Source organism: Carassius gibelio, chromosome B25 (assembly GCF_023724105.1).
Source record: "Carassius gibelio isolate Cgi1373 ecotype wild population from Czech Republic chromosome B25, carGib1.2-hapl.c, whole genome shotgun sequence".
Taxonomy (NCBI): Eukaryota; Metazoa; Chordata; class Actinopteri; order Cypriniformes; family Cyprinidae; genus Carassius; species Carassius gibelio.
The window spans coordinates 21,248,156-21,264,066 of record NC_068420.1 but is presented as its reverse complement, the minus strand read 5'-3'; the positions used below and the strand labels follow the sequence as shown (position 1 = coordinate 21,264,066).

The 15,911-nt window shown below is 40.4% G+C and overlaps 1 protein-coding gene across 2 annotated transcripts; it reads left to right on the top strand.

Moving 5' to 3' along the window:
- The first annotated feature begins 225 nt into the window (after window positions 1-225).
- On the top strand, window positions 226-3,808 carry irx5b (iroquois homeobox 5b). Of its 2 annotated transcripts, none has more exons than XM_052597948.1 (3): window positions 226-627; window positions 1,311-1,722; window positions 2,456-3,808. In XM_052597948.1, exons 1-3 carry the CDS (start codon window positions 424-426, stop codon window positions 2,968-2,970), a joined length of 1,131 nt encoding a protein of 376 aa, XP_052453908.1. In that variant the 5' UTR covers window positions 226-423; the 3' UTR covers window positions 2,971-3,808. The 2 variants fall into 2 exon arrangements, with proteins under 2 accessions (XP_052453908.1, XP_052453909.1); XM_052597949.1 differs by having other exon boundaries at window positions 227-627; window positions 2,477-3,805.
- The last annotated feature ends 12,103 nt before the right edge of the window (window positions 3,809-15,911 follow it).

Genomic DNA, 15,911 nt, shown 5'->3' with positions numbered 1-15,911 from the left:
AGAGACAGACTTGAGTCAAGGTGCGCTAAATATGCATTGAACATTTAACAAAACAGGGAACGCAATAACGAGTCGTGTGTGCACGCTCTGTCAAGACCAAATGAAGAGGATAACTTGTGAATTTGAGTGGACGCTAAAAAAAACGTGTGTGTGTGTGTGTGTGTGTGTGTGTGTGAGAGAGAGAGAGAGAGAGAGAGAGAGAGAGAGAGAGATGGGAAACTCCGCTTGAGCTCTTCTTTCACTCTCCTTGAGGAAGCGCGCGGAACTCGAGACCCTCTTCTACCCATGTACCGAAGACACCGGTCCTGCGAGCGAGCTCGTTTCGTTTCCTGATCTCGGGAGCTGCTCAGCTCTGGATCTTGGCCCCTAGGATGCGTGTCTTGACTCCTGGGCTCGTGAGGAGACTGCAGCAGTAGTCTGGTCATGGCGTTTCCTCAAGGATACCTGTATCATTCGTCTCTGTCTCTGTACTCGTGTCCTCCGTACGGCTCCAGCGCGATCACGGGACCGCGCACGGATGATCTGGGACGCTCCTCCAGCGGATCTGCGTTCGCCCCGTACGCGTCCCCAGCCTTCAGCTCACTCCGGTACAGTCCCGAACCCACAGCCCCCTTCACTTCCTACGGGGTGAGTTTCCTTCGTAATAAAGCGCACGGTTTATGTATTCTTCAGCAGTCTGGAGCTTTATTATGATTATCATATTATGACATCAGGACTGTCAGCATGCCAGTGCCCACAGTTGGCATTATTATCGCTATTAGTAGTTTTCATGTAGGCTATTGCACTACAAAAATATAGGTGTTTTCTTGACGCCTAAGCGAAAAGTTTTAAGAACTAGCTATTATTTGCTAAATATAGGCTATGAAACATTTGTGAAAATATGTCAATTACACTCGTGTTAAGCGCTTTGACTGAGCGTAACTTCTGAATATATATAGCTACATAAATGAACACAACCCTTTAAATCATAGTTAACGAATAGTGTTCGGTAATCACGGAATTTACATTCTGTTCATATAGCTATAGAATATTCATAATGTATTCATTTTTATTACTCACGCTTACTTAAATGTGCGTGTGTGTGTGTGTTGAGCTTTCATATAAATTTAGCCTTCATCAGATCAATAAACATCGAAACTTTTGACTCCGATTAAAGTTAATTATTCTGCTGTTATTATAAAATACAGTTAATAACGAAATATCCCAGAAGCGCCCTCACATTGTTATCAGTAGAAGCGGATCCTCGTGGAAACAGAAAGTGTGCTCTGCTTTTCCCCCTAAATTGTAATCTTTATTAATTCATTGCCCAGGGCTCCCCATATGACCCTTCTCCAGGCATGACCGGCTCTGTGGGCTATCACCCGTACGCCGGTCCCCTGGGCCCGTACCCGTTCGGAGACCCCGCTTACCGGAAGAACGCCACTCGAGACGCCACCGCCACCCTGAAGGCCTGGCTCGGCGAACACCGGAAGAACCCTTACCCCACCAAAGGAGAGAAGATCATGCTGGCCATAATCACCAAGATGACCCTCACCCAGGTGTCCACCTGGTTCGCCAACGCGCGCAGGAGACTCAAAAAAGAGAATAAGATGACGTGGACGCCACGGAACCGGAGCGAGGATGAAGATGAGGAGGACAGCATTGATTTAGAGAAAACCGACGAGGACGACGAGCCGCTCAAAACAGCCGAGACAGATCGAGCACAGACGACCGAAGATTCAGGTGCTCAGTCTGACCCTTTGTGTCATGCATGCGCGTGCTTGCACTGATAGCATAGTTCTGATATTGTATTAACATTTTTATTTTAAATAAATATATTAGCCTATATTTGAACAAATGTTGATCACAAATAATCAGATGACAAACGAGTGGAATATTTATTTTAGTTTAACCATCAAGTACCCAATGCAATGGCATTACTGCACAATGCACTGCACAAGACTTTTGTTTTCAATAATAATAATAATAATAATAATAATAATAATAATAATAATAGCTTAAGGAGTCATGGATATTAATATGCTTCCAAATGGTCGAAATCATGTTTATGAAAAAAAGGGAATTAAAAATATATTTTTTAAAACAAACAAATAATTAAATAATGCCCTTGACACCCCGTTATGAGGGTCTTAAACTATCATTTACAGTTTTATGTTTTTCATGTCCCATCATAACAAAATAACCATGTTAAAATGTTGGTTTAATAATAAAACTTCAAAAATATTTGAAAGGAAAAGGAGGAAAACAATTTACATCCTTAGACATTATTTTTTCCTGACAAATTTTCGGAAACAAGTTCTTTAACCTCTCACATTTATTAGCTATTGTCTTTTTTGACCGATTTAGAGAAAAATAGCGTAGCTATATATATATATATATATATATATATTCTAGAATCTTTTGGCTAATTTACAAATATTCTAGACGCTATCTGTCTGTTTCTGTCATTAATCAGGGTGTTATCATTTGATCGCAGTGGTCGAGGACTGCACGGAAAGCCGCACGGAGGATCCGGACGCGACGGACAGCGTCATCATCGACGGTGGAGAAGAAGAGGAGCATCGGACAGAGTCTCCGGTGCCCACGACCTCCTCTCCCCGAGACGAGCAGAGCGGAACCGAGAAGCCCCTCCGTGAGAGCCGCGATCCCGCATCTGTCGTTCCCTCCGCGAACCCGACCCCCAAACCCAAACTCTGGTCTCTGGCCGAGATCGCCACGTCGGATAAGAGGAGCGACGAAGCGTCACGGCCGTCAGGGGCGTCCTCGCCCGCCGGGTTTCCCCCCAGACACTTCTACTACACATCTCCTTTCTACGCGGGCTTCACGAACTATGGCGCGCTCGGACACCTGCAGGGTTCGAGCCCGGCGCACCTGAGCGGAATTAAGCAGACTGTGTTCCCCAGAGCGAGAGACAGCAGACTGACCCTGGACCTGTGCAGAGAGCTCACCTCCCGGAGCCCGAATGTTTAGAGCTTCTATTCACTTCCTCTTCATTGAAATGTTGGACGAATAGCAAATGAAAAGCGTTCTTCTGAGCTTTCCACGAAGCATAAACCTTTTTTATTATTATTATTATTATAGGCCTATATTTAAAAGAGAACATTCTCTTCTTAACACATCTATCGTTTATTGTGAGATAGCATATTTGTGCAAGAGGCCAAAGCACTCATTTAAAACATTTGTTTTGCAATTCCTATCATCTGTTAATATTATTTCAGTCGTCCTTGTAATAACTGATCTTCACTCATATTGATCATCTGTGCCATCTTTGCTGTCTGCTTGGACCATTTTGGATCTTCAAGCAAATTTGGCAATGCATATTCTAGAATCAGTGTGGGCAGTAAATCATGCACGTTAAACTTAAAAAACAAAAGACATAAATCACACCCATTTTATTAAGAAATGTTGAAATAGATATGAGAGTTTTATATGCTTTAAGAGGAACTATATGAGGGTTGCTATCAGAAATGTTCTGCCTGGTCTGAAGACATCAGTCAAGAAAATGTAGTTTCTGCAATGTTATCGCATCCAAGAGATTCTTTAGACGTATTTTGACCCATTATGGATTATTCTATCATCTGTTGTTTGCAGAATGGTGTGCAGTGCCTTCCTGATTTGCTCCTAACTGTGCTACACCTACATGGACTCAATAACTGTAACACTCGCCTCCTGGCCATAATACGGCGGATAAATTGTAAATTTAAATAGCACAAGTCAACATTTATTGCAGGGGGATTATGGGACAGTACTCTTAAATGGAGGAGATATTAAATTTATGCTCCATAAAGCATCTTCTCATGAAATGTGTGTTGCTTTTTTTTCCTCTGTGATGCGGAAACAGCGAGGGGCTAAAAATGTTCAAAGAGCATTTTAAAAGGTATTAAACGTGTAAATTTGAAATTTAGTAAACTCTTTGCCAGAAAGACAGGATTACCACAGATTGCTCATTTCTGCTGGAATAGAGGAGTCCGACATCAACAAACATCAGAGAGGCGACCCGGGCCCGTGGCTTACAGCGCTAATACAACATTTGTGTACACAAAACCATGACAAGAGGCTGCGAGGACTTGAAAAGCTCTCTAATCCCTCCAGTAAATTCGAAGTTCGGCTATATATTTATACTGGACGCAATGCTATTTCACAATCCACTGAATTCAAAGCTTTGTAACCGAAGAAGCTCCGGCGAAACTATCCAAACTATCCAATCATCTCGTGACCAATGTCACATTCAGCGCAGTCATTTGATCTTTTTATTGCTTTACAAGGGGGATTGGGGGCTGCTAGAGATGAGTTTTCGTTCGGCCTCTTTCCTAGACGTGTAAACACAAAATATCTCTAGTAATTGCTGTAAAATGCGTTCTGAATGCAGCTGATACATTCGTTCCTAAATATCTTTTCTCTAGTTCTGCTGTTGCCAGCCGTTAAATATGCTTTAATGCATAAATGTTTAACCTCTTATAAAGAGAAGACCTATTGCTTTCAGTAATTTTTATGATATATATATATATAGTTCCTAATTGTTCAAATGGCAAGGTTTCAAAATCTGATACTACATTAGGAACAATTAAATCCAATGACTTCAAAGCTAGTTTGTAGATAAAAATGACACATTCTTATAATGTTATGACTCAAATAGCCACCAAAAAAGACGCATTGATAACACAATACAATTTTTGGGCAAAATGCCTTCTGTCCCACTGTATGTTTCGGTCTATGAATTGTGGACAGTTCATATAGAGCCAGAACAAATGAGTGAAAAGCTCACACTCCCTTTGTTCCACACGTAATCAATATAGGTGGGCTGTTTTGAAGCATGCACTCTTTTGCTCTGAACTAAAGGCTATGCAAGGCTTTTAAAAGCATTGATTTGGAGCAGATCGATGGGGTCTGAGAGAGTTTTCCTGCATAGTGAGAAGGCACTAACAGGCCACTGATGAGCCAAATTATGGGTCATTGAGAGCCGGGCTGTTCACATTGCCACTACAGAATGGCAGATCAGTTCTTCCTTTTGTACACAAACAATTTTGGCATGACACTCTTAAAGATTAAGCTCGCAAAATTAGGTTTTTGATACCGAAGAACCATTCTGGGTTCAGCTATGAACCTTTTATAGCAAACCGTTTTTTATAAAAAATAAAATAAAATAAAAATTGAAGAATGTGAATCATTTAAAGAGCATTTTCTTTTTGCGCACAGATAAGGTTCCATGGATGTTCAAGGTTCTTCTTGGAACCACAGATTCCAGTAAAGAACCTTTATTTTTAAGCGTGTATCACATTATCCAAAATGTAACATCCGTGTTCCAATGCGAAACCAGTCGAGAAACACTGATCTTCCGATTTAAGGGTGAATTATTTGTGCAGTTATTATTCATTCTCCTAACAAGCACGGCATCCATGTGTATTATTGCATTACACACCGACAGTCCTCCAGGCCTTTGGCAAATAGATTTCATTTAGGGTTCAAAACGGCCAAAGACGCTGATGGCTCAATTTACTTAATAATAGATGGGAGGTAGTCTCTAAAATAATATTGACTTAAACACTGGTGCATGCTGAGCATTAAGAGAGGAGGCGTTTGAAACAGACAGCTGCGCTACAGCCTCAGGGCTCCTCTTTAATTGAAAGGATCATTAGGAGCCTCGGCGTCCCTTAGCAACTACAGTCCTCGCCGCGCAAATAACTCGCATCGCTCGCCACAAACGAAACACAAGCCCGCTGTCGTCGCACGCCACATTCAATAAGAGTGCCTGACGCACGGATAATGGTGTGCTGACGGATGATTGGCTAATTAAGACATGCCACCTCACATTGTCTTTGGATGCCAAGGCTTGTTTGCTTATTTACATGAAAGACTGTGAATAATTTAGCACACCTGGAGACAAAAAACAATACGCCTTGTTTATCGTAATGGGAAGGAATACCAATTCTGATGATTGGTGAAGCGAATCGAGCTGAGCATTATAATAATTCCCTGTGTCCAGCAGGTTAACAGACCCAAATACAGTTAGAAATGCCTACGATAGAAAGAAAAGCATGCGAGCGAGGTCTGGGCGAGCTGTCACACTCACTCCAGTGAATATTTCTCAGGGAAGGTTAATTGTGAAAGGTCAAATCTGCATTGGTGCATACCTTTAAGTATTGACTATAAAAACATGTAACTGGAAATTGTTGATTTCCAAGAAAAATTGAGGTTCATATAATCAATATTAAAGCATGTCATCACACTTTTTTGGAGTAAGTTGTCAAGGCGAATCAGCCATTAGAGTGCCTAATATAGGCTTTTTAGACCAAAATGATCTGTTATTGTGTTCACTTCTTTACCCAGCAGCTACTATAAAAATAGCATGTTGGGAATTTATGATGCGATGATGTTTGGAGGAACAAAACTGACTAAATGTACTCTAATTTATGCATGTTTGAACTAGGTGTTTACAAACTCACTACAGAAAAACAAGCGCAATTGGAGTTTTTGCCTTTTTGACGACATCCCATTGTGAGACGACTAGCCCCAGTCTATTCCACTCGTAATCTGCTCATGTGTTCTTTTCTGTCTGATTGCATTATTTCATGTAGGTGCAGGTATATTCCTTAAACAGCACTGAGCTGGAATCACATTAATATAAAGTGCAAGAAAAGTGCATCCGAGATCTGATTAGCGCGCATCTTAACAGCGCGAGGAACACACGAAGCATTTGCAGTAACGCGCTGACTTTGTAAACCAATGCATTCATCTCATCTGTTAGAGCATTTAGTTAAGCTGAAGGAAAGAGAATGTTATCCAGAAAGCCGGAACAAAGTTTGAAAGGCAGCGCTCGCAGGTTTAATATCGCTATATCACAAGCACTCCCGCATTACATCTGTAAAGCAACGCATACGGCAAGAACAATTGACAGAGTGCCTCTGTATTCACAAGGGTTGAGTTATCATATTAAAAATACATTTATTCTAAGTCAATTTTTGAGATTGTTTGGCAGTGCTGGAAACAATAACATCATGGAGGACTCCATATTCCTGCCAGCACCCTGGGGTAGCACTATATTTCTTTTTGATGTGATTAAAACACAATGATGAATATGGTTTGCTTTGTAGTTGAATAATGGCTCGGAAAGCGAGGCTGCGCTGGTGAATGGATTCCTTCATCTGAAATGGAAAGACACAAATATATGATTATATTTTGATCTATTCTGAAAGCGCTTTAGGTGATTTCCTGTAAATACTCTGGATAAAAGTTTTACATATATTTGAGGTTGCAGGTATTACCAGCAGCGGCTCATCCATTTTAATATCAGCCCAGCTGTTTTTATTATAACAATTTTTCTTTTTTACTTATAGGCAGATGAATTCAATTCTGCGAACATCTCGATTCAAGTTATAGTCACATAGGGAGACCACTTAGCAAAACAGGCGGGAAACTGCCATGAATTAATGATCAAAAAGCATTTGGTTGCCAACTTTGCCAGATACCACAGAAAGGAACCGTGTCACCTCTACCTTTGTGAACCTTGATGGAAAACAAGGATCTGACAACCTGAAAGGCTGGCTTTGCATTGAGGAACCTTTGTGAGAGAAAGGTCTACTAACAAAATGGGAATAAGATTTATCAAGTTTTTGCTTTATATGGAAATTTGTGAGTAAATATGTGTAGATAAAACATATGAACATATGAACATTGGTGCATCACTGTTCATCTCTATTTTGTAACTGCTCCAGGTAGATCTCTAAAACATTATGAAGAAATGTTTTCTTGTCTGTTGGTGTGTAGGGTAATATTTTGGCCTGTTGGCTGTTGTTGCAGTAGGCGTCTGTGGTCATGTCTGTGAGTATCTCCTGCTGAGAGAAGCTGGAGGTCTAACAGCTTGCAGGGTCTGTTCTTTGCCAGCCAGACATCCCATAATTCCATTTTAGAGTCATTTTTCACACTAATAATCCATCTCAGCTGCCCCTAATCTGTACCAAATGCATCCTAGTGTTCTGATGTGTCACCTCCAGCAAATCCACATACTAAGCACGGATTCAACCTGCAGTGAACATTTTCAGTGTTGGTTGGTGACATCACATCACAAACATACCCCCTATGATGCCCCTCCATCCAACGCTCTCCAGGAACTGGCAGTGACATATGTTATCACATCACTGTTTTTCCAGTAACCTGCTACTCGCTCATACACCAGAGATCTTGCCCTGCAGTCACCTGAGCCACTGAGAAGATGCCAGCATGCACTATAAATCACACATTATAAAATAAAGTGTAACCAATGATAATAGGGACTTTTAAGTGACAATTAACCTCATTACTTGTCACGTGTAGCTTGAAGCTAATTGTAGCTATAATTTCAGTTAGCCGTATACGATTATATTTCATGATGCAGTTTATCCCCCCCAAAAATGTAAAATTAAAAACGGCATACGTTCAGAAGAAAATGTTTCACTTTCTAAAAAGATTTTTTAGTTATGGTAAATCAATTTATATTAGGATCAGAGGGATGAAGGCAAGCCATGTAATGCACGGAGTAAAGTAATGTCTCAACTTCAATCAGATCATCTTTTCTTTGCACAAAATCAATGTTATTTATGGCAATATTTCCATTCGCTAAATGTAAGCTTTTCCATATTCCAAGCTTGCCTGCTGTACCGGTGACTTCATGTGTTCACGAGTCGTGAAAATTACGAAAATAAATATGGGAAATTATTGGATTGATGGACTTCAAATAAGTAGGGGTTAAGGCATCAAAAATAACGAAGTAATATAATTAGCTGCTTCATGGATGGTAACTCTTAGTAATTGGTAACACTTTTAGTTGCTGCGCAAAGTATTGAAATATTATTACTTGTAACTACTTACTGCATAACTCCGATCGGGTGATGTTTTAAAGGTGCTACCTGCAATGTTATCTAAGAGCATTAAGACTTTGGCAGTTTACCATCTTCTTGATTGGCAACTGATCACAATCTATTATACATTTGGCTCCCAACTGATTCCATCTGTATTGCTTGTGGACACCTGCCACGGCACGGACAGTTCACAGCTCTTCGCTTTTATTCCGCTTTTCACATCTGTCTGTTTTAAAAAATGTAAAGTGACAGCAAGAGAGTGTGGGTGTTACCTAGTAACAGCTCCCTCGACTACACGTATTTACATCTAAAAAGTGAATCCTTGATGAGATGAGGAATATCAAAGACAACCAAAGAAGTGTGGAGTTTTTAATAATGTACCACCTGTTCTAAGCAGAGGCGTCAGTATGTCATGGGAGTTTTTAAAGCTTATAAATTCCGAATGAGGCGAGGTAGACATCTATCATCATGAATATGCGGCTGCACTGTTCAAACCATCATGGTTTTAGGGCAAGGCAATTTAAGACATTTCTTTAGTTCGTCTGAAAGGCAGGCCTTCGAGAAATAATGATAGGTCACCATTTGTGTATGCTTCTGCTTTTCAATTTAAGGTCCTCCTTTGTGTATTGTGTGTTGTACCTTCTAACCCTTGGCATTTTGAGCGCCTAGCTGTGCGGTGCTGCTAGTCTGTAAATGGGGGTGGTGAATTTACCACCCTTTTCTACTGAAGATCACACAGTAGGTACCAAGTGCCATGGGCGGCAATGAGGGGGTCCCCTATAAGGTACATGGCATTTGTGGTTTTTGCTACTTGCTGATGCCGGCTTCCCTGCTGATAGCTGCACCTTCTGCTGAACAGTATACCATTATCTAAAGGATGCTCAGAGAGTTTAAAAGATAAGATAAAGAGAGAACGAGACCAATAAGCATCTACTGCATGTAAAACAAAGAACTGAATGTGGATTAACTATCAAGTCTGAAAACAAATAATCCCATACTCGAGATGTCCTAGATGAGAAACAGTGACCAACGCTATGCCTCTCTGGGCTCAATTAGTTGTGTCTGATGGGTTGATCTGTCCGGCAGTTCAGATGCAAATATACCAGAGCAGACAAGCCCAGACCCGGCACAGGTGTTACTTAGCATGGGGTCTGTCATCTACATCAAAAGGACACCTTTGACACTCCACATAACTTACAGATCCTTCTGCTGCCACCAGAAAGGAAGAACAAAAGAATGTGCTTGAAAGAGGAATCAATAGGCATATGGCAATTAATAAAACATTTTCCCATTGAATTCACTACAGAGGGGATTTCTTTGTTCTATTTTCACAAAAGAAGGAGACTAGACAGAGCAGATCACTAAATGTTGTTTAAAATATCGCTCTTCAGTCAAATTCTTGTTGGTGCCAAGAGTAGGGCTCACATGGACTTTCTTGTGCATTGGGCATAAAGATTGTAAAAATAATCCTCAGGAAGATGTAAATAGAACATCACATATTTGATCAGTGAATGCAGGTGGCTCCTGCTTTGGAGCATACACTGAAGAATAGTGTAATGGTGTAATGGGTATAAACAAACTGCAAAGTTTTGTTTGACTGCAGTATAATTAAGAGTCATATTCAGAGACGGTGACTCACAAGAATCCAAGGCACAAAGCAGGGTCACAATTATAGAAATGGCCAGAGCAAGTGTATGTATGACCATTAAGGTTGATAGACCTCTGGCATTAGGGAGGATTACAAACCTCACCATGTACAAGTGCCTTAACCTCCACTTCCTTGCTCTTAATTGTGGTTCAGCAGAAAGGCAATTCCATGTTTATATTGGAAATCCAGTATTTTGAATGGATCACAATACCTAAACCTCTCAGGAACATTCCTGAGGATTGTAGTCCTTCAAGTCTACTAGGTAGAACATTTGACAATGTCTGGAATCCAGGATATCCTTGAGTAAATAAGGTTACTAGACATGGGCTAGTCTCTATGTCTAGAGGTTTATGAAATAAGTTTCATTTGGAGCCAGAGCTTTTAGATATTCTACAAAGGGATGTGACTGATGTAGGAGATGTAACTGATATGAAACAATAACTTTTTCCAATGCAGTTAAATGGACCTGCATACCTGGGACTGAATTTGTGGTTCAGCTGTAGATAGCTCTTGTATACAGCCAGATTTGTTGAACTAGGTGGAATGAGGGTACTGGGTCTGTTTCTTAAATGTACCTGGATTATATAAGTCAACAAAGTCTTAAATGGTCTACTTTCCAAATATTTTTGCTTCGTTGTCTCCGGTCATCCATTGCTGGGATATCCAATGGTTCACCGAACCAAAGATAGGGAAAATGTTTGTGAACAAGAAAACACTGTAAAGACTCCAGGACATCTTGGTTACTGAGATCTGGCATTTTTGGCCAGTTTAAACAATGAAACTGACAACAGTAAGAGAACATACATCTACCTCCTGGTTTAGTATCCTTCTATAGACTAGGAAAGAACCACAATATAGGATTAAGAAATAACGTCACACTTTGTTTTAAGGTCCAATTCTCACTATTAACAAGCCTTTAACAGCTGTGGCCTATTGGCTAGAGTGTTGGATTTGTAACCCGAAGGTTGCAGGTTTGAGTCTCGGTGCTGGCAGGAGTTGTAGGTGGGGGGGTTAATGAACAGCACTCTCTTCCACCATCAATACCCGTGGCTTAAGTGCCCTTGAGCAAGGCTCTGAATCCCCAGTTGCTCCCTGGATGCTGGATATAGCTGCCCACTGCTCCAGGTGTGTGTTCACAGTGTGATCACTTCTCACTGCTGTGTGTGTGCACTTGGACGGGTTAAATGCAGAGCACCAATTCCGAGTAAGGTAGTTTGTGAGTATTGGGTAGCAATGTAGAGATGTAGAGCTCATGCAGAATATGTGCTTTATAAGTACCAATAAACAGCCAATATGTTAAGAATAGACATGCTACCAAGCAACTAGTTAATAGTTACAATTGGTCTCTGTGCTATACTATATTTATGAAATGATATCCACATTTAAGATATACACTATATCTCTTAAACCCACCTCTGAACAGCACATAAAAGTGGTTTGTTTACATTACATGTTGGTCAGAAGCAGTGGAAAGTGGGGGGAGGGGTATGGCACAAGTAGAAGCAACTACCATACTGTCATAAGTGACAGGTTCTAGGCTATAATAACATTGAAGGTAAACTAGACTGTTTTGGCTCTGCATTTTTAAACATGTTCACATCAGAGTCAAACTGGAACGGAGCAGTGTTTATGGATACTTGTGGAAATTCTGATATACTCCCATCATCAACTTTCTCAGACCTGTCAAAACCCATTTAACATTCAAGAGCAATTAAACAAGCTTTAAACTACTTGTAATTCATATGCCACTCAAGCCTTCTACAAGTACACAGGCACATACACACATCACTACCCTGTCCTCTTATCCAGTGAGAGTCTTGACTGTGGGGAAACAGCTTAGGATAAAGTTAATCATGCATATAATTGGGTTTTGACTCTTGTGTCTGCAGGGGCCTGACCTGCCGGTATCAGGATGAGCAGCCCATCACCTGAGTGATTAACACATGTAAATGAACACAGCCCATAATTATAAGCAACGTTTACCTCCTCTCGAAATGATGAGTTTGGACTCTCTGCAGATAGACATTACTCATGGATACATATCGAACCAGAGTTTGAAGAAGAACAGGGATTAATTTAGGGTTGCCAGGGCATGCCCTCAGTGGGAGAGAGAGCCCACGCTGGAGGAACAAATAAAACTTACAAAACAATGTGGGAAACGGTTGGAAAATGTCAAGGCCAAGTATCTCAGAGGAAGAGAAATCAATATAGCATGTGCTTTCTGGACAAGGCCACTCTGTCGTTGCTTTCATATTCGAACAGGCCTCACAAACAGTTTAATTATGAATCACAAGCTTGAGCCATACAGGACCATGACAGGTTCAGGCGCCCAACACAATATCTACTGCATAATTTAAGACCCAACGATAGATGGGAAGAGCCTCACATACAGTACATGGATTCAGGGCATCAGGTGTAGTATGGGATTGCTGTGTGGTGGCCCTCTTGTGTTTAGTTGCCATTAAAATAATGTCCTCTTCTTTCCCAATGAAAAATGACTAGGTTTAAGGATCATTTAATCATTAACTAAACATTTGATAATTCTTTGAGTTTGATATTTTTCATGGTGATGCTTTTAAGGTGATGACTCAAAGAAGCTTTGAGGGTACTTAACTGACAGTCTACATGGTGTATAACTCCCTCTGATATTATTTTAAATGCTGCTACAGCCAAATCCACATCTTTGTAACAAACAGGTTTTTGTGAGGACTATACGATAGTTTTCCACATTTTACACACAGAGACCGAATTCTCAAATACACGCATCAAGAGCCTTCATCTTGTTGTAATTGCCAACAGCATTGCCACAGCCTTTATGAGATGCTAATCCAGCCACCCTCTTGTCAGGGACAGAGCTTGAGGAGTGGTGAAAGCAGTTTGTTGTCCTGTTCCCGTCTGCCAAGCTTGACATTTTCCCCTTCTGCTTTTGTCCCCTGCGCTCTCGGAGGGCCTGGCTCCCCTGGCCCTCCTCGAGGCGTGTATTAAGTATGAGTCTTTCTCGGCACTCTTGGATAATCTCATCAGAGTGGGATGCTGGGGGTGTATGTAAATCCACATCTGTTATGTCCTCTGCAGGGAGAGAAAGCCGCTGGAATGCTCATTGAACCTGGTCTCCCCACCCTCTCCCATACAGCGAGTGGAGACCATGACCTCAGTTTAGATGGAAACACAAGAGTGCATGCTGCACCTGTCTCTTAAGACAGTACACATTACAGAGCGTCTGATGGGTAACATATTCTATTCTCTATTCTCTAGCTAAGATCGCCTTGTGTACATGGACGTGCTTAAAGGGATGGTTCACTCCAAAAATAAATAAATAGATAAATGATAAATAAATCATTTACTCATCCTCGTCAACACAAAAACATATGATTATATTTCTTCTGTGGAATGCTAAATAAGGTATTTGAAGAACCCTTGTGCTGTTTTTGTCAATGGAGTCCAAAGGTTCCAAGCTCCAAAAAGGATATAACGGTAGCATACAAGTTTCCTGTACTCCAGTGGTTTAATCCAGTGGTTTAATCTATATCAATAACACCAATCTTCACTGGTTCTTCTGTTAAGTCAATTAGAAAGGGAACCAGTAAGGTTTCATTTTATGCTGCTTCTCCACTGCATGGTACGGCACGTTAGGGTTTGGTACGGTTCACTTTTGGGGGGTTTTCCACTGGGTACAGTACCTGGTACTTTTTTCAGTACCACCTCGGTTAAGGTTGTAAGCAAACCGCACGTTTACCAAAACGTGGTGTGTAAACTCTACTGATCACTGATTGGCCGGAGAGAATCTTCACTTCCTGCCTCATTAAACTTGCAACATAAGACTGAATACTGCACAAAGACTTCCACCAATAGCCACCTAATGTTTACAATAAATTCTCAATTAACTTTTACTTTCTAGCTAAATATCCTGATGTGGGTTGCAATTTTTCTTTTTTTTAAGTACAGTGTAACTACTGCATTTTGATATTCCACATTTGGACTTTATCTGGGCCTAAACTGTACATTTTAGTTACAATATTAAGCAGATATTTCCATTTCTGGCGTAAAAGAACCCTCTCTTTCACATTCACATAACTGTGATTTAATGAATTCCACTGTTAGTATATCATTCTACAGTCACTCAACATTTTAAATTAAAACATTAAACCACAATTTACAGTTCAGAAAGGAGCGGCAGAAAGACTACCTCTCCTTTGACTTCATTCTTTCCTCAAACGCAGAAATAATGATTTTCTGCCAGTCTAATTACGGAGGCAACATCTGATCTGTGCTGCATCCGAGGGGGATTAACTCCAGCACCGGCATTAGAGCTCATTACCAGCTTGAGAGCAGAAATATTACATCTTGTAATTGGATGGAGAGATTTATATACTGATCAGATGGGGTTTATCTAATAATATTGTGATTAGAGGCTTAGTTTTGGACTGGGGACTTATCAGTGAGAGCAGGGAAGGGAAAAGAAGGATTTTATTAACCTTTGACCCATAGCGAAGATTCTCACCTCTAGTCAGTATAATAATAATAATAATAAAAAAAAAGATAATGGACCAAGTTAACCCAAATTGAATTTAATTGAACAAGTTAGCCATTTTGCTTACTTCCACTATTTCAGCAACAAGTCCTCTATCCAAAACTTTGTCCAGAAGAGATGGCAAACCCAGATGCACAAAACGAATGACAGCCAGAAGCATATGTAACTGGATAGTCCTCATATCCTGACTCTTATACATATAGCTGTTTGAAAGGGTTTGAAGTGATTTCTCAAGAACACTGTTGTCAGTGATATTTGTCAGTTAGTGACAATATTTGACATCTGATATTCTTAAAAAGAAAGCAACTACATCACTTTGGAATTAATATGTCTAATAATTTGCTCACCCATGTGTTGTTCCAGTCTTATTTTCTTTCTTATGAGGAAACACCAAATGAGCACTTTAAAAGTAGACTATCTTAACTGGAGTCAATACGTTTTGTGTGCTATATGCAGGTTTGGTATACTCGTAACTTCCCCGAGCGGTAGTGATTCATAATTTCTTTACTTTTCCATTCTCCAGCATGTGTCCCAATAGTTGATCAAACATTGCAAAAATAAAGGACACATCAACAAGGTGCTGAGGGCAAGCACAGAGAAGCCCTTGTTGTCTTTCAAACTCAGACCCCTTTATGAACATGATTAATATAAACAGGAATACTGATATGAGGCATCATGACCTTATGGGCCTTCCATACACTTTTGTTTTTATGAAAGAGATGCTTGGACATCATGCTTTACATTAGAAAGAAAATAATACTAGGTTTGAACGACATGAATAAATGATGACATTTCATTTTAGGGTGAACAAGGCAGTTTTTTTTTTTTTTTTCATTTTACAAAACGAAGCCTTGTAACGTCAATCATTTCTGAACTCTGATGTGTGGCTTGCTCTACA

What these genes read in the sequence shown, in the direction of transcription:
- irx5b (XM_052597948.1), top strand. Translation starts at nt 424, where the DNA reads ATGGCGTTTCCTCAAGGATACCTGTATCATTCGTCTCTGTCTCTGTAC. An exon ending in CCCCCTTCACTTCCTACGGG is followed by an intron (nt 628 to 1,310) that starts GTGAGTTTCCTT and finishes TTCATTGCCCAG; the next exon opens with GGCTCCCCATATGACCCTTC. An exon ending in ACAGACGACCGAAGATTCAG is followed by an intron (nt 1,723 to 2,455) that starts GTGCTCAGTCTG and finishes GTCATTAATCAG; the next exon opens with GGTGTTATCATTTGATCGCA.